This window comes from Bombina bombina, chromosome 5 (genome assembly GCF_027579735.1).
Source record: "Bombina bombina isolate aBomBom1 chromosome 5, aBomBom1.pri, whole genome shotgun sequence".
Taxonomy (NCBI): domain Eukaryota; kingdom Metazoa; phylum Chordata; class Amphibia; order Anura; family Bombinatoridae; genus Bombina; species Bombina bombina.
In genome coordinates this window covers 194,298,096-194,319,091 of record NC_069503.1, presented here as the reverse complement: position 1 = coordinate 194,319,091, position 20,996 = coordinate 194,298,096, and the positions used below count along the sequence as shown (strand labels likewise).

At 41.6% G+C, this 20,996-nt stretch overlaps 1 protein-coding gene across 1 annotated transcript in view; it reads right to left on the bottom strand.

Annotated features, from left to right (window-relative positions):
• Window positions 1–20,996, bottom strand: part of NOM1 (nucleolar protein with MIF4G domain 1) — a 96,074-nt gene that overhangs the window by 10,727 nt on the left and 64,351 nt on the right. The window contains exon 10 of the mRNA XM_053713823.1: window positions 5,000–5,109. Coding sequence (XP_053569798.1) covers window positions 5,000–5,109 — 110 coding nt within the window. The remainder of the gene's footprint in view (window positions 1–4,999; window positions 5,110–20,996) is intronic.

The following is a 20,996-nucleotide window of genomic DNA, read 5'->3' as shown; positions in this document are numbered from 1 at the left end:
CCACGCAGGAGCTATCAAGATCACCGACGCCCTCTCCTGATTGATCCTGGCTACCAGCCTGGGGATGAGAGGAAACGGCGGGAACACATAAGCTAGTTTGAAGGTCCAAGGTGCTACTAGTGCATCCACTAGAGCCGCCTTGGGATCCCTGGATCTGGACCCGTAGCAAGGAACTTTGAAGTTCTGACGAGAGGCCATCAGATCCATGTCTGGAATGCCCCATAGTTGAGTGACTTGGGCAAAGATTTCCGGATGGAGTTCCCACTCCCCCGGATGCAATGTCTGACGACTCAGAAAATCCGCTTCCCAATTTTCCACTCCCGGGATGTGGATAGCAGACAGGTGGCAGGAGTGAGACTCCGCCCATAGAATAATCTTGGTCACTTCTTCCATCGCTAGGGAACTCCTTGTTCCCCCCTGATGGTTGATGTACGCAACAGTCGTCATGTTGTCTGATTGAAACCGTATGAACTTGGTCCTCGCTAGCTGAGGCCAAGCCTTGAGAGCATTGAATATCGCTCTCAGTTCCAGAATATTTATCGGTAGAAGAGATTCTTCCCGAGACCAAAGACCCTGAGCTTTCAGGGATCCCCAGACCGCGCCCCAGCCCATCAGACTGGCGTCGGTCGTGACAATGACCCACTCTGGTCTGCGGAATGTCATCCCTCGTGACAGGTTGTCCAGGGACAGCCACCAACGGAGTGAGTCTCTGGTCCTCTGATTTACTTGTATCTTTGGAGACAAGTCTGTATAGTCCCCATTCCACTGACTGAGCATGCACAGTTGTAATGGTCTTAGATGAATGCGCGCAAAAGGAACTATGTCCATTGCCGCTACCATCAACCCGATCACTTCCATGCACTGAGCTACGGAAGGAAGAGGAACGGAATGAAGAATTCGACAAGAGTCCAGAAGTTTTGTCTTTCTGGCCTCTGTTAGAAAAATCCTCATTTCTGAGGAGTCTATAATTGTTCCCAAGAAGGGAACCCTTGTTGACGGGGATAGAGAACTCTTTTCCACGTTCACTTTCCAGCCGTGAGATCTGAGAAAGGCCAGGACGATGTCCGTGTGAGCCTTTGCTCGAGGGAGGGACGACGCTTGAATCAGAATGTCGTCCAGGTAAGGTACTACTGCAATGCCCCTTGGTCTTAGCACCGCTAGAAGGGACCCTAGTACCTTCGTGAAAATCCTTGGAGCAGTGGCTAATCCGAAAGGAAGCGCCACGAACTGGTAATGTTTGTCCAGGAATGCAAACCTTAGGAACCGATGATGTTCCTTGTGGATAGGAATATGTAGATACGCATCCTTTAAATCCACCGTGGTCATGAATTGACCTTCCTGGATGGAAGGAAGGATAGTTCGAATGGTTTCCATCTTGAACGATGGGACCTTGAGAAATTTGTTTAAGATCTTGAGATCTAGGATTGGTCTGAACGTTCCCTCTTTTTTGGGAACTATGAACAGATTGGAGTAGAACCCCATCCCTTGTTCTCTCAATGGAACAGGATGAATCACTCCCATTTTTAACAGGTCTTCTACACAATGTAAGAACGCCTGTCTTTTTATGTGGTCTGAAGACAACTGAGACCTGTGGAACCTCCCCCTTGGGGGAAGTCTCTTGAATTCCAGAAGATAACCCTGGGAGACTATTTCTAGCGCCCAAGGATCCAGAACATCTCTTGCCCAAGCCTGAGCGAAGAGAGAGAGTCTGCCCCCCACCAGATCCGGTCCCGGATCGGGGGCCAATATTTCATGCTGTCTTGTTAGCAGTGGCAGGTTTCTTGGCCTGCTTTCCCTTGTTCCAGCCTTGCATTGGTCTCCAAGCTGGCTTGGCCTGAGAAGTATTACCCTCTTGCTTAGAGGACGTAGCACCTTGGGCTGGTCCGTTTTTACGAAAGGGACGAAAATTAGGTCTATTTTTTGCCTTGAAAGGCCGATCCTGAGGAAGGGCATGGCCCTTACCCCCAGTGATATCAGAGATAATCTCTTTCAAGTCAGGACCAAACAGCGTTTTCCCCTTGAAAGGAATGTTTAGTAGCTTGTTCTTGGAAGACGCATCAGCCGACCAAGATTTCAACCAAAGCGCTCTGCGCGCCACAATAGCAAACCCAGAATTCTTAGCCGCTAACTTAGCCAATTGCAAAGAGGCGTCTAGAGTGAAAGAATTAGCCAATTTGAGAGCATTGACTCTGTCCATAATCTCCTCATAAGGAGGAGAGTCACTATCGAGCACCTTAATCAGTTCATCAAACCAGAAATATGCGGCTGTAGTGACAGGGACAATGCATGAAATGGGTTGTAGAAGGTAACCCTGCTGAACAAACATCTTTTTAAGCAAACCTTCTAATTTTTTATCCATAGGATCTTTGAAAGCACAACTATCCTCTATGGGAATAGTGGTGCGTTTGTTTAAAGTAGAAACCGCTCCCTCGACCTTGGGGACTGACTGCCATAAGTCCTTTCTGGGGTCGACCATAGGAAACAATTTTTTAAATATGGGGGGAGGGACGAAAGGAATACCGGGCCTTTCCCATTCTTTATTAACAATGTCCGCCACCCGCTTGGGTATAGGAAAAGCTTCTGGGAGCCCCGGCACCTCTAGGAACTTGTCCATTTTACATAGTTTCTCTGGGATGACCAAATTTTCACAATCATCCAGAGTGGATAATACCTCCTTAAGCAAAATGCGGAGATGTTCCAATTTAAATTTAAAAGTAATCACATCAGATTCAGCCTGCTGAGAAATGTTCCCTAAATCAGTAATTTCTCCCTCAGACAAAACCTCCCTGGCCCCCTCAGATTGGGTTAGGGGCCCTTCAGAGATATTAATATCAGCGTCGTCATGCTCTTCAGTAACTAAAACAGAGCATCCACGCTTACGCTGACAAGGGTTCATTTTGGCTAAAATGTTTTTGACAGAATTATCCATTACAGCCGTTAATTGTTGCATAGTAAGGAGTATTGGCGCGCTAGATGTACTAGGGGCCTCCTGAGTGGGCAAGACTCGTGTAGACGAAGGAGGGAATGATGCAGTACCATGCTTACTCCCCTCACTTGAGGAATCATCTTGGGCATCATTGTCATTATCACATAAATCACATTTATTTAAATGAATAGGAATTCTGGCTTCCCCACATTCAGAACACAGTCTATCTGGTAGTTCAGACATGTTAAACAGGCATAAACTTGATAAGAAAGTACAAAAAACGTTTTGAAATAAAACCGTTACTGTCACTTTAAATTTTAAACTGAGCACACTTTATTACTGCAATTGCGAAAAAACATGAAGGAATTGTTCAAAATTCACCAAACTTTCACCACAGTGTCTTAAAGCCTTGAAAATATTGCACACCAATTTTGGAAGCTTTAACCCTTAAAATAACGGAACCGGAGCCGTTTTAAGCTTTAACCCCTTTACAGTCCCTGGTATCTGCTTTGCTGAGACCCAACCAAACCCAAGGGGAATACGATACCAAATGATGCCTTCAGAAGTCTTTTATAAGTATCAGAGCTCCTCTCACATGCGACTGCATGCCATGCCTCTCAAAAACAAGTGCGCAACACCGGCGCGAAAATGAGACTCTGCCTATGCTTTGGGAAAGCCCCTAAAGAATAAGGTGTCTAAAACAGTGCCTGCCGATATTATTATATCAAAATACCCAGAATAAATGATTCCTCAAGGCTAAATAAGTGTTAATATCAATCGATTTAGCCCAAAAAATGTCTACAGTCTAAATAAGCCCTTGTGAAGCCCTTATTTACAATCGTAATAAACATGGCTTACCGGATCCCATAGGGAAAATGACAGCTTCCAGCATTACATCGTCTTGTTAGAATGTGTCATACCTCAAGCAGCAAGGACTGCAAACTGTTCCCCCAACTGAAGTTAATGCTCTCAACAGTCCTGTGTGGAACAGCCATGGATTTTAGTTACGGTTGCTAAAATCATTTTCCTCATACAAACAGAATTCTTCATCTCTTTTCTGTTTCTGAGTAAATAGTACGTACCAGCACTATTTGAAAATAACAAACTCTTGATTGAATAATGAAAAACTACAGTTAAACACTAAAAAACTCTAAGCCATCTCCGTGGAGATGTTGCCTGTACAACGGCAAAGAGAATGACTGGGGTAGGCGGAGCCTAGGAGGGATCATGTGACCAGCTTTGCTGGGCTCTTTGCCATTTCCTGTTGGGGAAGAGAATATCCCACAAGTAAGGATGACGCCGTGGACCGGACACACCTATGTTGGAGAAATGGATCCTTGGGAACACATTAAAAGAGGGGGTGGGTGGGGGAATCGCTGTACACTTTCCCTTTAATTTTGACTTAACTAGTTTCCCCATAACATTAAGCACCTTTTCTTCAAACATTTTAATGCAAAAACATTTCAAATGTTTTTTTTACTCTTTCAAAAGTCCTGTAGAAATAATTTGCAGTTAAAAAAAAGGGGAAATAACCTGCACTTGCTTAAAAATATTATTCCAATGTCACACAACTCATAAGTCATTAAAGGGACAGTCTACTCCAGAATTTTTATTGTTTAAAAAGATAATCCCTTTATTACCTATTCCCCAGTTTTGCATAACCAGCATGGTTGTATTCATATACTTTTTACCTCTGTGATTACCTTGTATCTAAGCCTCTGCAGACTGCCTCCTTATTTCAGTTCTGTGACAGACTTGCATTTTAGCCAATTAGTGCCCTCTCATAAGTAACTACATGGGCGTGAGCACAATGTTATCTATATGGCATACATGAGCTAACACCCTCTAGCTGTGAAAAACTGTCAAATGCATACAGATAAGATGCAGCCTTCAAGGGCTTAGAAATTAGCATATGAACTTCCTAGGTTTAGCTTTCAACTAAGAATACCAAGAGAATTGGAAAGTTGTTTATAACTGCATGCCCTATTGGAATCATGAAAGTTTAATTTTGACTAGACTGTCCCTTTAATATAAAGTGTTAATGTGTCATCTAATTACTCCTTAATAACTTACTTCACAAAGACGGGCAGTAAATCTTCTACATCTGTCTCCATCAAGAGTTTGTAAAGGACTTGACGTAGGAAGGAGACTTTAGTTTTATCCAACTCACTGAATTCTATAACCTAAGAAAAAAAAAAAGACACAAAATACACTAATTTCAGCACATTTTATGATGCAATAAACACAACCTGTATTTGTTATAGAAGCCTTAATAATTACTCCTGCAAAAAAAAGCCACGAGGAAAAAACCTGATTAAAAGGGCATAGAAACTAAAAATTTAAATTTATGGTTGATCATGCAAATTATTCTGTTTTCTTGGAATCCTTTGTTGTAAGCCATATGCAGGCTCAGGAAGAGCAATATACTACTAGAAGCTAGCAGGTGATTGGTGGCTAAGCCCATATGCCTATTGTTATTGGCTCACAAGATGTATTCTGCTAGGTCTCAGTAGTACACTACCAAGTGCTGCCCTGGAGCAGGTGATTGGTGGCTAAGCACATATGCCTATTGTTATTGGCTCACAAGATGTATTCTGCTAGGTCTCAGTAGTACACTACAGAGTGCTGCTCTGAAGCAGGTGATTGGTGGCTAAGCACATATGCCTATTGTCATTGGCTCACAAGATGTATTCTGCTAGGTCTCAGAAGAACACTACCGAGTGCTGCTCTGGAGCAGGTGATTGGTGGCTAAGCACATATGCCTATTGTTATTGGCTCACAAGATGTATTCTGCTAGGTCTCAGTAGTACACTACCGAGTGCTGCCCTGGAGCAGGTGATTGGTGGCTAAGCACATATGCCTATTGTTATTGGCTCACAAGATGTATTCTGCTAGGTCTCAGAAGAACACTACAGAGTGCTGCTCTGGAGCAGGTGATTGGTGGCTAAGCACATATGCCTATTGTTATTGGCTCACAAGATGTATTCCGCTAGGTCTCAGTAGTACACTACTGAGTGCTGTTCTGGAGCAGGTGATTGGTGGCTAAGCACATATGCCTATTGTTATTGGCTCACAAGATGTATTCCGCTAGGGCTCAGTAGTGCACTACCGAGTGCTGCCCTGGAGCAGGTGATTGGTGGCTAAGCACATATGCCTATTGTTATTGGCTCACAAGATGTATTTTGCTACGCCTTAGTAGTACACTACCAAGTGCTGCCCTGGAGCAGGTGATTGGTGGCTAAGCACATATGCCTATTCTTATTGGCTCACAAGATGTATTCTGCTAAGTCTCAGTAGTACACTACCGAGTGCTGCTCTGGAGCAGGTGATTGGTGGCTAAGCACATATGCCTATTATTATTGGATCACAAGATGTATTCTGCTATGTCTCAGAAGTACACTACTGAGTGCTGCTCTGGAGCAGGTGATTGGTGGCTAAGCACATATGCCTATTGTTATTGGCTCACAAAATGTATTCCGCTAGGTCTCAGTAGTGCACCGAGTGCTGCTCCAGATTTAAATTAAGGGGTAAATGTTACTTTTACATGTTTTCATCTCCAATAAAACATTTTAGAATTTGAGCTGATCATAATCAATGCTTTTACAAATCTGAAAACACATTATTGGGTTGCTAAAAAAAAGGCCCTATACATAACATGTTCAAAGTGATCACTATCCAATTTTTTTGATAATTTTCTATAGTTTTGTTTGTAATTTTTCATTTATCGAATTTGACAGTTAAAGGCAATTGATTTAGTTAAAAATAAATAAATAAAAGATATATATATTTTTTAATGTTATTCGTCAACGAGTAATCCCGTTCTGCACAGTATGAATTATAAACGTTTGGCAAGATTGTAGCACCTATATTCATTGGACGAAACAAACATTCGGCAAGTTTACAAGTTGTGAGCTAAACCGGGTGAGTAAATAACACAAAAAAAATAGCGGTAGCACTGCCATTACAAGTTACTGAAAAACCTTCTTTTGTTGTGCGGTATGGTGCGTTAAGCTCCATACCCCAACAAAACCCAAGACCTGAATTGACTTGCTCGTTCACGTTTTCCCCCATAGACATCAACGGAGAGAAAGTGTTATAAAAATAACTAACACCTGCAATTGCCGTATCGCAATCCCCATTGATGTCTATGGGGAAAAGAAAGTTACGTTAAAACCTAACACCCCAACATAAACCCCTAGTCTAAATACCCCAAATCCGTCGACCCCCGACATCGGTGACACTAAATCTATTAACCCCTAAACCGCCAGTCCCCCACATCGCAACACACTAAATTAAACTATTAACCCCTGAACCTAACTATCCCCTATACTTTAAATTAAATTTACAGTATATCTTAAAATAAAAAAAAAAACTTACCTGTGAAATAAAAAAAAAAACAAAGATTAAACTATAAATGAACCTAACATTACTATATTTTTTTTAAAAATTAAAAAAAATAAAAAACCTAACACTAGAAAAAATGTTAAAAAAAAATACCATTACAAAACAAATACACTAAAATTATGAAAACTAAAAATAACAAAAAAAACTAACATTAACAAAAATAACAAACAATAAAATTAAGAAAAATAATAAAACACTAACGGCTCGATTACGAGTCTTGCGTTAGCCTCAAAAAGCAGCGCTGAGAGGTTCCAACGCTGCTTTTTAACGCCCACTGGTATTACGAGTTTGACAGGTACAGGTGTACCGCTCACTTTTCTTCCGCAACTCGAGCTTAACGCAAATCCCCTTTACGTAAATTGCATATCCTATCTTTTTAATGGGATTTGCCTAACACCGGTATTACGAGTCTTGGAAGAAGTGAGAGGTAGACCCTCTCCTGTCAAGACTCCTACCGCATTTAAAAGTCAGTAGTTAAGAGTTTTATGGGCTAACGCCGTAACATAAAACTCTTAACTAAAGTGCTAAAAAGTACACTAACACCCATAAACTACCTATTAACCCCTAAACCGAGGCCCCCCACCACATCGCAAACACTTAAAGTTTTTAACCCCTAATCTGCCGTCCCTAACATCGCCGACACCTACCTACATTTCTTAAGACCTAATCTGCCAACCCCAACGTCGCCGCTACTATATTAAATTTAATAACCCCTAAACCTAAGTCTAAACCTAACCCTAACACCCCACTAACTTAAATATAATTTAAATAAACCGAAATAAAATTACTACAATTAACTAAATTATTCCTATTTAAAACTAAATACTTACCTATAAAACAAACCCTAAGATAGCTACAATATAACTAATAGTTACATTGTAGCTAGCTTAGGGTTTATTTTTATTTTACAGGCAACTTTGTATTTATTTTAACTAGGTACAATAGTTATTAAATAGTTATTAACTATTTAATAACTTCCTAGTTAAAATAAAGACAAAAGTACCTGTAAAATAAAGCCTAACCTAAGTTACAATTACACCTAACACTACACTATCATTAAATAAATTACCTAAACTAACTACAATTAAATTAAATAAACTAAAGTACAAAAAAAACAAACACTAAATTACAGAAAATAAAAAAATAATTACAAGAATTTTAAACTAATTACACCTAATCTAATCCCCCTAATAAAATAAAAAACAGAATTTATGCTTACCTGATAAATTACTTTCTCCAACGGTGTGTCCGGTCCACGGCGTCATCCTTACTTGTGGGATATTCTCTTCCCCAACAGGAAATGGCAAAGAGCCCAGCAAAGCTGGTCACATGATCCCTCCTAGGCTCCGCCTACCCCAGTCATTCGACCGACGTAAAGGAGGAATATGCATAGGAGAAATCATATGATACCGTGGTGACTGTAGTTAGAGAAAATAATTAATCAGACCTGATTAAAAAAACCAGGGCGGGCCGTGGACCGGACACACCGTTGGAGAAAGTAATTTATCAGGTAAGCATAAATTCTGTTTTCTCCAACATAGGTGTGTCCGGTCCACGGCGTCATCCTTACTTGTGGGAACCAATACCAAAGCTTTAGGACACGGATGATGGGAGGGAGCAAATCAGGTCACCTAGATGGAAGGCACCACGGCTTGCAAAACCTTTCTCCCAAAAATAGCCTCAGAAGAAGCAAAAGTATCAAATTTGTAAAATTTGGTAAAAGTGTGCAGTGAAGACCAAGTCGCTGCCTTACATATCTGATCAACAGAAGCCTCGTTCTTGAAGGCCCATGTGGAAGCCACAGCCCTAGTGGAGTGAGCTGTGATTCTTTCAGGAGGCTGCCGTCCGGCAGTCTCATAAGCCAATCGGATGATGCTTTTAAGCCAAAAAGAGAGAGAGGTAGAAGTTGCTTTTTGACCTCTCCTTTTACCAGAATAAACAACAAACAAAGAAGATGTTTGTCTGAAATCCTTTGTAGCCTCTAAATAGAATTTTAGAGCACGAACTACATCCAAATTGTGTAACAAACGTTCCTTCTTTGAAACTGGATTCGGACACAAAGAAGGCACAACTATCTCCTGGTTAATGTTTTTGTTAGAAACAACTTTCGGAAGAAAACCAGGTTTAGTACGCAAAACCACCTTATCTGCATGGAACACCAGATAAGGAGGAGAACACTGCAGAGCAGATAACTCTGAAACTCTTCTAGCAGAAGAAATTGCAACCAAAAACAAAACTTTCCAAGATAGTAACTTAATATCTACGGAATGTAAGGGTTCAAACGGAACCCCTTGAAGAACTGAAAGAACTAAATTGAGACTCCAAGGAGGAGTCAAAGGTTTGTAAACAGGCTTGATTCTAACCAGAGCCTGAACAAAAGCTTGAACATCTGGCACAGCCGCCAGTTTTTTGTGAAGTAAAACAGATAAAGCAGAAATCTGTCCCTTCAAAGAACTTGCAGATAATCCTTTCTCCAAACCCTCTTATAGAAAGGATAGAATCTTAGGAATTTTTATCTTGTTCCATGGGAATCCTTTAGATTCACACCAACAAATATATTTTTTCCATATTTTATGGTACATTTTCCTAGTTACAGGCTTTCTAGCCTGAACAAGAGTATCAATGACAGAATCTGAAAACCCACGCTTTGATAAAATCAAGCGTTCAATCTCCAAGCAGTCAGTTGGAGTGAAGCCAGATTCGGATGTTCGAATGGACCTTGAACAAGAAGGTCCTGTCTCAAAGGTAGCTTCCATGGTGGAGCCGATGACATATTCACCAGGTCTGCATACCAAGTTCTGCGTGGCCACGCAGGAGCTATCAAGATCACCGAAGCCCTCTCCTGATTGATCCTGGCTACCAGCCTGGGAATGAGAGGAAACGGTGGGAATACATAAGCTAGGTTGAAGGTCCAAGGCGCTATCAGTGCATCTACTAGAGTCGCCTTGGGATCCCTGGATCTGGACCCGTAGCAAGGAACCTTGAAGTTCTGACGAGACGCCATCAGGTCCATGTCTGGAATGCCCCATAATTGAGTTATTTGGGCAAAGATTTCCGGATGGAGTTCCCACTCCCCCGGATGGAAAGTCTGACGACTCAGAAAATCCGCTTCCCAATTTTCCACTCCTGGGATGTGGATTGCAGACAAGTGGCAGGAGTGATTCTCCGCCCATTGAATTATTTTGGTGACTTCCTCCATCGCCAGGGAACTCCTTGTTCCCCCCTGATGGTTGATATATGCAACAGTCGTCATGTTGTCTGATTGAAACCTTATGAATTTGGCCTTTGCTAGTTGAGGCCAAGCTTTGAGAGCATTGAATATCGCTCTCAGTTCCAGAATGTTTATCGGGAGAAGAGATTCTTCCCGAGACCATAGACCCTGAGCTTTCAGGGGTTCCCAGACCGCGCCCCAGCCCACCAGACTGGCGTCGGTCGTGACAATGACCCACTCTGGTCTGCGGAAGCTCATTCCCTGTGACAGGTTGTCCAGGTTCAGCCACCAACGGAGCGAATCTCTGGTTCTTTGATCTACTTGGATCGTCGGAGACAAGTCTGTATAATCCCCATTCCACTGTCTGAGCATGCACAGTTGTAATGGTCTTAGATGAATTCGTGCAAAAGGAACTATGTCCATTGCCGCAACCATAAAACCTATTACTTCCATGCACTGCGCTATGGAAGGAAGAAGAACAGAATGAAGTACTTGACAAGAGCTTAGAAGTTTTGATTTTCTGGCCTCTGTCAGAAAAATCTTCATTTCTAAGGAGTCTATTATTGTTCCCAAGAAGGGAACTCTTGTTGACGGGGACAGAGAACTTTTTTCTATGTTCACTTTCCACCCGTGAGATCTGAGAAAGGCTAGGACGATGTCCGTATGAGCCTTTGCTTTTGACAGAGACGACGCTTGAATCAGTATGTCGTCCAAGTAAGGTACTACTGCAATGCCCCTTGGTCTTAGCACCGCTAGAAGGGACCCTAGTACCTTTGTGAAAATCCTTGGAGCAGTGGCTAATCCAAATGGAAGTGCCACAAACTGGTAATGCTTGTCCAGAAAGGCGAACCTTAGGAACCGATGATGTTCCTTGTGGATAGGAATATGTAGATACGCATCCTTTAAATCCACCGTGGTCATGAATTGACCTCCCTGGATGGTAGGAAGAATTGTTCGAATGGTTTCCATCTTGAACGATGGAACCCTGAGAAATTTGTTTAGAATCTTGAGATCTAAAATTGGTCTGAATGTTCCTTCTTTTTTGGGAACTATGAACAGATTGGAGTAAAACCCCATCCCCTGTTCTCCTAATGGAACAGGATGAATCACTCCCATTCTTAACAGGTCTTCTACACAATGTAAGAATGCCTGTCTTTTTGAGACCTGTGGAACCTCCCCCTTGGGGGTAGTTCCTTGAATTCCAGGAGATAACCTTGAGAAACTATTTCTAGCGCCCAAGGATCCTGAACATCTCTTGCCCAAGCCTGAGCAAAGAGAGAGAGTCTGCCCCCCACCAGATCCGGTCCCGGATCGGGGCCAACACTTCATGCTGTTTTAGTAGCAGTGGCAGGTTTCTTGGCCTGCTTACCCTTGTTCCAGCCTTGCATCGGTCTCCAGGCTGGTTTGGTTTGAGAACTATTACCCTCTTGCTTAGAGGGTGTAGAATTTGAGGCTGGTCTGTTTCTGCGAAAGGGACGAAAATTTTGCTTATTTTTAGCCTTAAAAGACCTATCCTGAGGAAGGGCGTGGCCCTTTCCCCCAGTGATGTCTGAAATAATCTCTTTCAAGTCAGGGCCAAACAGCGTTTTACCTTTGAAAGGGATGTTAAGCAATTTGTTCTTGGAGGACACATCCGCTGACCAAGACTTTAGCCAAAGCGCTCTGCGCGCCACAATAGCAAAACCTGAATTTTTCGCCGCTAATCTAGCTAATTGCAAAGTGGCGTCTAAGATAAAAGAGTTAGCCAATTTAAGTGCTTGAACTCTGTCCATAACCTCCTCATACGAAGAGTCTTTATTGAGCGACTTTTCTAGTTCTTCGAACCAGAAACACGCTGCTGTAGTGACAGGAACAATGCATGAAATTGGTTGTAGAAGGTAACCTTGCTGAACAAACATCTTTTTAAGCAAACCCTCTAATTTTTTATCCATAGGATCTTTGAAAGCACAACTATCTTCTATAGGGATAGTAGTGCGTTTGTTTAGAGTAGAAACCGCCCCCTCGACCTTGGGGACTGTCTGCCATAAGTCCTTTCTGGGGTCGACCATAGGAAATATTTTTTAAATATAGGGGGAGGAACAAAAGGTATGCCGGGCCTTTCCCATTCCTTATTTACAATGTCCGCCACCCGCTTGGGTATAGGAAAAGCATCGGGGGGCACCGGGACCTCTAGGAACTTGTCCATCTTACATAACTTCTCTGGAATGACCAAATTGTCACAATCATCCAGAGTAGATAACACCTCCTTAAGCAGAGCGCGGAGATGTTCTAATTTAAATTTAAAAGTAATAACATCAGGTTCAGCTTGTTGAGAAATTTTTCCTGAATCTGAAATTTCTCCCTCAGACAAAACCTCCCTCCTGGCCCCTTCAGATTGGTGTGAGGGTATGTCAGAACCATTATCATCAGCGTCCTCATGCTCTTCAGTATCTAAAACAGAGCAATCGCGCTTTCTCTGATAAGTGGGCATTTTGGACAAAATGTTTTTAATAGAATTATCCATTACAGCCGTTAATAGTTGCATAGTAAGAAGGATTGGCGCACTAGATGTACTAGGGGCCTCTTGTGTGGGCAAGACTGGTGTAGACACAGAAGGGGATGATGCAGTACCATGCTTACTCCCCTCGCTTGAGGAATCATTTTGGGCAACATCATTATCAGTGGCATCATTGTCCCTACTTTGTTTGGACACTATGTCACATTCATCACATATATTTAAATGGGGAGGAACCTTGGCTTCCAAACATACAGAACATCGTCTATCTGATGGTTCAGACATGTTAACAGGCCTAAACTTGATAACAAAGCACAAAAAACGTTTTAAAATAAAACCGTTACTGTCACTTTAAATTTTAAACTGAACACACTTTATTACTGAATATGTGAAAAAGTATGAAGGAATTGTTCAAAATTCACCAAAATTTCACCACAGTGTCTTAAAGCCTTAAAAGTATTGCACACCAAATTTGAAAGCTTTAACTCTTAAAATAACGGAACCGGAGCCGTTTTTACATTTAACCCCTATACAGTCCCTGGTATCTGCTTTGCTGAGACCCAACCAAGCCCAGAGGGGAATACGATACCAAATGACGCCTTCAATAAGCTTTTTCAGTGGTTCTTAGCTCCTCACACATGCATCTGCATGCCTTGCTTTCCAAAAACAACTGCGCATTAGTGGCGCGAAAATGAGGCTCTGCCTATGACTAGAAAAGGCCCCCAGTGAAAAAGGTGTCCAATACAGTGCCTGCCGTTTTTTTAATACATCCCCAAGATTAAAAGAACTATTTATAGTTATAATCCACTAAATATACTTATAAAGTAATCGTTTTAGCCCAGAAAAATGTCTACCAGTCTTTAAAGCCCTTGTGAAGCCCTTTATTCTTATACTAAACTAAGAAAATGGCTTACCGGTTCCCATAGGGAAAATGTCAGTTTTTTTTTATTTAACTCTGTATTTCCCTGTAAGTCAAAATGGGTATAGTTAGTATGAGGACCACAACTGCAGCCTAGTGGTTTTGTTTTAAGTGTATGTGGCAAACTGCAAATTGTGATGGGCGCAACAAGGTTGCAGTGAGCCAATGCACTTAAGTTTTGATATTAGGTTCTACAGTACAAATTGCTGAGATAACTGAACATTCTGCCCAGCTCAGTATTTGTCCTGTTCACCTGGTTAGGTATGATATCAATTCCAATCTGTATACAAGTTTGGAGTACAGTCACTGTACTTAAATAGCTATAGTACAGGATAGGCTTTGTTAATGTAAGTGAGTAAACTATTTACAAGTTTAGGTCTGTCTGATTAATTAGTAGTGGTATTAAGAGGAATAACTATTGTTCAGACTGCATTGCAATGAGAGAGTGAATAGACTGGGGTCTAAAGTTTAACACAGCAAAGTGTAAAATAATGCATTTAGGGAAGAAAAATCCAAATGTTAATTACAGACTCAATGACACTTTACTGACTGTTACAGACGAGGAACAGGACTTGGGAATTATTATTTCAGATGATTTAAAACTTAGTAAACAATGTAGTAATGCAGCGAGTAAGGCTAGCAGAATGCTTGGATGTATTGGTAGAGGTATTTGCAGCAGAAATAGTAAGGTTCTTATGCCACTTTATAGATCATTAGTTAGGCCTCATCTTGAGTATTGTGTGCAGTTCTGGAGACCATATCTTCAGAAGGATATTAACAAACTTGAATCTGTGCAAAGGAGGGCTACCAAAATGGTACATGGTCTAAAAAATAAAACTTACCAGGATAGGCTCAATGACCTAAATATGTATAGCTTAGAGGAGAGAAGGGAAAGAGGTGATATGATAGCAACTTTCAAGTACATTAAAGGGTTTAGTAAAACTGAGGCTGTGGGTATTTTACATAAAATGGAAAATTCAAGAACAAGGGGTCATGAGCTCAAGCTAAAGGGTAGTAGATTCAGAAGTAATTTGAGGAAGCACTTCTTTACAGAAAGAGTGATTGATTTATGGAATAAACTTCCTCAAGAGGTAGTAGCAACAAACACTGTGGGGGACTTTAAAAATGCATGGGACAAGCATAGGGCTATCCTACGAACTAGATAAGTTTATACTGTTAGGTAAGGTCGGGCAGACTTGCTGGGCCTATGGCTCTTATCTGCCGTCAATATCTATGTTTCTATGTTTCTATGTAATCATCGTGGTTGTAGTTAGAGACGATTGAACAAGAACATGTATTCGCTATTGAATGTAAGGGTAAGTTAACTTACGTTAATTTGTAAGGTGTCGGTCCGGTATTAAATTCCGGTGGATTTACTTCCAAAGTTAAGTTTAGGCGAGAGGTGCTGCTTCTTGTTAGTGAGCAGTGAAGAGACTGTGTCGGCGCGGCCGCGTATGTTGGCGTGTGACGTCACCGCTACCTCCGGGAGAGCAAGGAGCTGCAATTGGAGCGCAGCTGTGTAGTAAGCTTGTAGCGTAGAGTGGCTGTCAAAGATACAGCGTGAGTAGCAATTTCCAAGCAGTGATTGCTTGATGTAGAGGTCTTTTATAGAATTACCAAAGGAGGTGTCAAAGTCAAAAGTGAAGAGGGCGGTAGTTAAATTGCTTAAATAAGAGAAGTAGGCAGACACATTAAATATGACAGGATCCCCCCCCCCCAAGGATCAACACCGAGGATCAGGTGAGGGACGATCAGGATGCCTACTGTGGAAACGGGTCACCAATCTCTGGGCAGAGAGGTTGGCAGCCGGTTCCCAAGAGTCCTCAGAGGATGGGTATCCCTTCCAGTGAACCAGATACTGCAGCCGACCAAGTACTCGGCGTGAATCGAGCACATCTTGAACCTCATATTCCAAGGAAGGATCCGGCAGCAGGGGGATGATCGGGTTCAAAGGAGAATGCTGCCGTAGTTGCCTATAGGGCTTCAAGAGGGAGACATGGAATGTGGGGTGAGATTTCATGGATGGAGGCAATCCAAGAGTGACTGCATTGGCGTTAACGACCTTAACAACAGGGAATGGACCAACAAATGTGGAAGTCAATTTCCTGGAGGGTACTGGTAGACGCAGGTTACGGGTTGATAACCAGACATAATCCCCGATAGCATAGGTTGGAGATGGCATCCTCCTTTTATCATATTGAAGTTTATATCGAGATTTTGCTATGTTGATGTTCTGTTTCACCAAAGAAAATGTGTCAGATATGGTATTAAGTAGATCGTTCACTACGGGGGACATAGTAGTGGATGAGGAATCCCATTCGAAGGTAGGATGAAAACCGTAGTTGATGAAGAATGGGGTTGACCTTGTGGAGGCATGAACAGAGTTATTGAAAGCGAATTCGGCATAGGGCAGGAGTGTAACCCAATTATCCTGTCTCGCAGAGACAAAACATCTCAAGTATTGTTCCAACCATTGATTTGTCCTCTCTGTTTGTCCATTAGTTTGAGGATGGAATGAGGTGCTGAGACGTCTGGTAATATTGAGTGACTGGCAAAGCTGTTTCCAGAATTTACTGGTGAACTGTGTACCCCTATCAGATGTTATAGTATTTGGAAGTCCATGTAGTTTGAAGATATGGTTGAACATAAGGGTTACGGTGTCTGCAGTGGTAGGTAATTTATGGTAAGGAAGGAAATGAGCCATCTTGCTGAATAGATCCACTACAACAAGTATGGTATTACATTTCTGTGATTCAGGGAGGTCAACAATGAAATCTATAGCTATATCAGTCCATGGCCGGTGTGGAGTTGGTAATGGAATCAATTGTCCGAACGGGGAAGATTTCCCAGTCTTAGTTGTAGTACAAGTTTTACAGGTTTGGACATACTCAGCTGTGTCCGGGAGGAGACTTGGCCACCAGAAAAACCTCTGTACCAGTTCCTGGGTCTTGTTTATACCCAGATGTCCCGCCAGATGTGAATCATGTAAGGTCTTAAGTACAGTTGTTCTGAGTGAAGGGGGTACGTAGACTCGTTCTTGGTGATAGTAGAGTCCATCATCATGCAAGGTGAGATTGTGAAGAGGTTTTTGAATGTCGGAGAGTTGTTCGGACTTGAACTGAGCAGTCTGTTCTGTGGTCAGGCCTAAAATCCTATCTGCTGGTATTAGAGGTGCTTCAGTGAGAGGTATCATGGGGTCGTTGGATTCGAAGAATAAATTCGCCCATATACGGGGTTCGCCACGTAGGTAGGATATGGTAGTCAAAACCTTTAAGTGGTCAGTAGTATAGGTCTTAGGCTTCAATTGAAAGTAAAGAAGGCAGGAATTCTTAAACTCTCTAAACTCACTTCTAATACCACTGAATGGTTGTGGAGGGTTTGGTTGTGGTTCATGTGGAGTTTGGGTTGTTTTCATAGTATCTAGTCGCTCATTAATATATAATCTTAATGAGGTGTTCTCTGCCTGTAGTGCAGTTAACCCCTTAGAGAGGTTTTCAACTGTTAGTGTCAGAGCCTCTACATGTGATACTAGGGCTGCTGGGTCCATCTTTACACAGGCTTGGAAATTACTGTCAGGGTTTTTTTATTTAACTCTGTATTTCCCTGTAAGTCAAAATGGGTATAGTTAGTATGAGGACCACAACTGCAGCCTAGTGGTTTTGTTTTAAGTGTATGTGGCAAACTGCAAATTGTGATGGGCGCAACAAGGTTGCAGTGAGCCAATGCACTTAAGTTTTGATATTAGGTTCTACAGTACAAATTGCTGAGATAACTGAACATTCTGCCCAGCTCAGTATTTGTCCTGTTCACCTGGTTAGGTATGATATCAATTCCAATCTGTATACAAGTTTGGAGTACAGTCACTGTACTTAAATAGCTATAGTACAGGATAGGCTTTGTTAATGTAAGTGAGTAAACTATTTACAAGTTTAGGTCTGTCTGATTAATTAGTAGTGGTATTAAGAGGAATAACTATTGTTCAGCCTGCATTGCAATGAGAGAGTGAATAGTAATCATCGTGGTTGTAGTTAGAGACGATTGAACAAGAACATGTATTCGCTATTGAATGTAAGGGTAAGTTAACTTACGTTAATTTGTAAGGTGTCGGTCCGGTATTAAATTCCGGTGGATTTACTTCCAAAGTTAAGTTTAGGCGAGAGGTGCTGCTTCTTGTTAGTGAGCAGTGAAGAGACTGTGTCGGCGCGGCCGCGTATGTTGGCGTGTGACGTCACCGCTACCTCCGGGAGAGCAAGGAGCTGCAATTGGAGCGCAGCTGTGTAGAGTGGCTGTCAAAGATACAGCGTGAGTAGCAATTTCCAAGCAGTGATTGCTTGATGTAGAGGTCTTTTATAGAATTACCAAAGGAGGTGTCAGAGTCAAAAGTGAAGAGGGCGGTAGTTAAATTGCTTAAATAAGAGAAGTAGGCAGACACATTAAATATGACAGAAAATGACAGCTTCCAGCATTACCAAGTCTTGTTAGAAATGTGTCATACCTCAAGCAGCAAAAGTCTGCCCACTGTTTCCCCCAACTGAAGTTAATTCATCTCAACAGTCCTGTGTGGAAACAGCCATCGATTTTAGTAACGGTTGCTAAAATCATTTTCCTCTTACAAACAGAAATCTTCATCTCTTTTCTGTTTCAGAGTAAATAGTACATACCAGCACTATTTTAAAATAACAAACTCTTGATTGAAGAATAAAACTACATTTAAACACCAAAAACTCTTAGCCATCTCTGTGGAGATGTTGCCTGTGCAACGGCAAAGAGAATGACTGGGGTAGGCGGAGCCTAGGAGGGATCATGTGACCAGCTTTGCTGGGCTCTTTGCCATTTCCTGTTGGGGAAGAGAATATCCCACAAGTAAGGATGACGCCGTGGACCGGACACACCTATGTTGGAGAAAAGCCCCCCAAAATAATAAAATTCCCTACCCTATACTATATTACAAATAGCCCTTAAAAGGGCCTTTTGCGGGGCATTGCCCCAAAGTAATCAGCTCTTTTACCTGTAAAAAAAAAAAAAAAGACAATACCCCCCCCCAACATTACAACCCACCACCCACACACCCAACCCTACTCTAAAACCCACCCAATCCCCCCTTAATAAAACCTAACACTAACCCCCTTGAAGATCACCCTACCTTGAGCTGTCTTAACCCAGCCGGGCACAAGTGGTCCTCCAGAGGGACAGAAGTCTTCATCCGATCCGGGCAGAAGAGGACCTCCAGACGAGCAGAAGTCTTCATCCAGGCGGCATCTTCTATCTTCATCCATCCGGTGCGGGTCCATCTTGAAGCCAGCCGACGTGGAGCATCCTCTTCTTCCGACGACTCAAGACGAATGAAGGTTCCTTTAAATGACGTCATCCAAGATGGCGTCCCTTGAATTCCCGATTGGCTGATAGGATTCTATCAGCGAATCGGAATTAAGGTAGAAAAAACCCTATTGGCTGATTGGATCAGCCAATAGGATTGAACCTCAATCCTATTGGCTGATTTAATCAGCCAATAGGATTGAGCTTGCATTCTATTGGCTGTTCCAATCAGCCAATAGAATGCAAGCTCAATTCTATTGGCTGATTGCATCAGCCAATAGGATTTTTTCTACCTTAATTCCTTAATAAAGTACTTGCGATGCGGGGGCATGACAGTTTAGGGTTTAATAGGTAGTTTATGGGTGTTTGTGTACTTTGTAACATTTTAGTGATGACTTGGGTGAAACATTTTTGTTTCACAAAATCCATTATTACTGGTATCAGATAGCGGAATGGATCATGGTGATATAGGCCATAACTCAAGTATTTTAGCCAGACCACACAATCTGTAACAGGCGCTATGAAAATCCTGAACTCAAAAGCCATTTTTTGAGTGCGGAATGGAGAGTTGCGTAAAGGCTAAAATGCTTGCTGTATAGCTGTACCGCAGCGACTTGTAATACGGGAGACCTGCATATTCTGCGCGCAAAGGTAAATTTTTCAGCAGTATAGCCGTACCGCAACATACTGCAAAACTTGGAATTTAGGTAATAGTAACTCGATGATTTCATGATTTTCAGTGTGTGAATTCTTATATGATTATTTGGCAAAGACATAACCTTATTCTGTACTGTGAGAACTTTTTGCAAGATTGCAGCAGCTATATTCTATCAATGGAGCAAACCTCATAACAGTACTTTTATTGTATGAGAACATAACTTAAAGGGATATAAAAAAAATGTTCTTTCATGATTCAGACAGAGCATACATTTTTAAACAACTTACCAATTTACTTCTGTTATTAAATGTGTTTAGTTATCTTGGTCTCTTTTGTTGAAAAAGCAGCAGTGCAGTACTAGGAGCTAGCTGAACACATCGGGTGAGCCAATAACAAAAAGGCATATGTGTGCAAGCACCAGGGCCGCCACTAGAAATTTTGGGGCCCCTTACTGAAGCTGTCTTCAGGACCCGTCTCCCCCGCCCCCCGATATTCATACTTTGGCCAAAAAGATATCAAGCCTACCACCATGTCCTGGTAGACTCTAGCAAGAGGAAAATAAAAGACTTTCTAATATTTTTTCTTTACATATAGTAAACAAGAGTCTTTTTAGTTTAATATTAATACACTGAAAGGTACATGAAACACCATTTTTTTCTTTCACAATTCAAATAAAGTTTACAATTTTTTATAAATCAAAGTTTTTTATTTAAGGTATTTAGTAATACAACATTCTTGCTATGTCATCAAAGAAACCATTTCTGCACCACAAAAACAACTATCTATACAGAATGAGATATAAGAGATACATAAGCAACTTCTGAGATCGCACAACGAAATATAAAGACAACATCACAGTGAATTATCCAATAATTGGTTAGTTGAACTTATACAAAAAAGCATAACGGATGAAAAATATTATAACAGCCATTCTTAGTGCAGGTATGTTAATCTAATTTGATACCTTAGAATTTTATTTTAACTTATTGCAATATATGTAGTACCTCTTTTTTAAGATATACTGCCTGGTAGGGTGATACTTTAAACTGGCATGCTTAGAGTAATGAC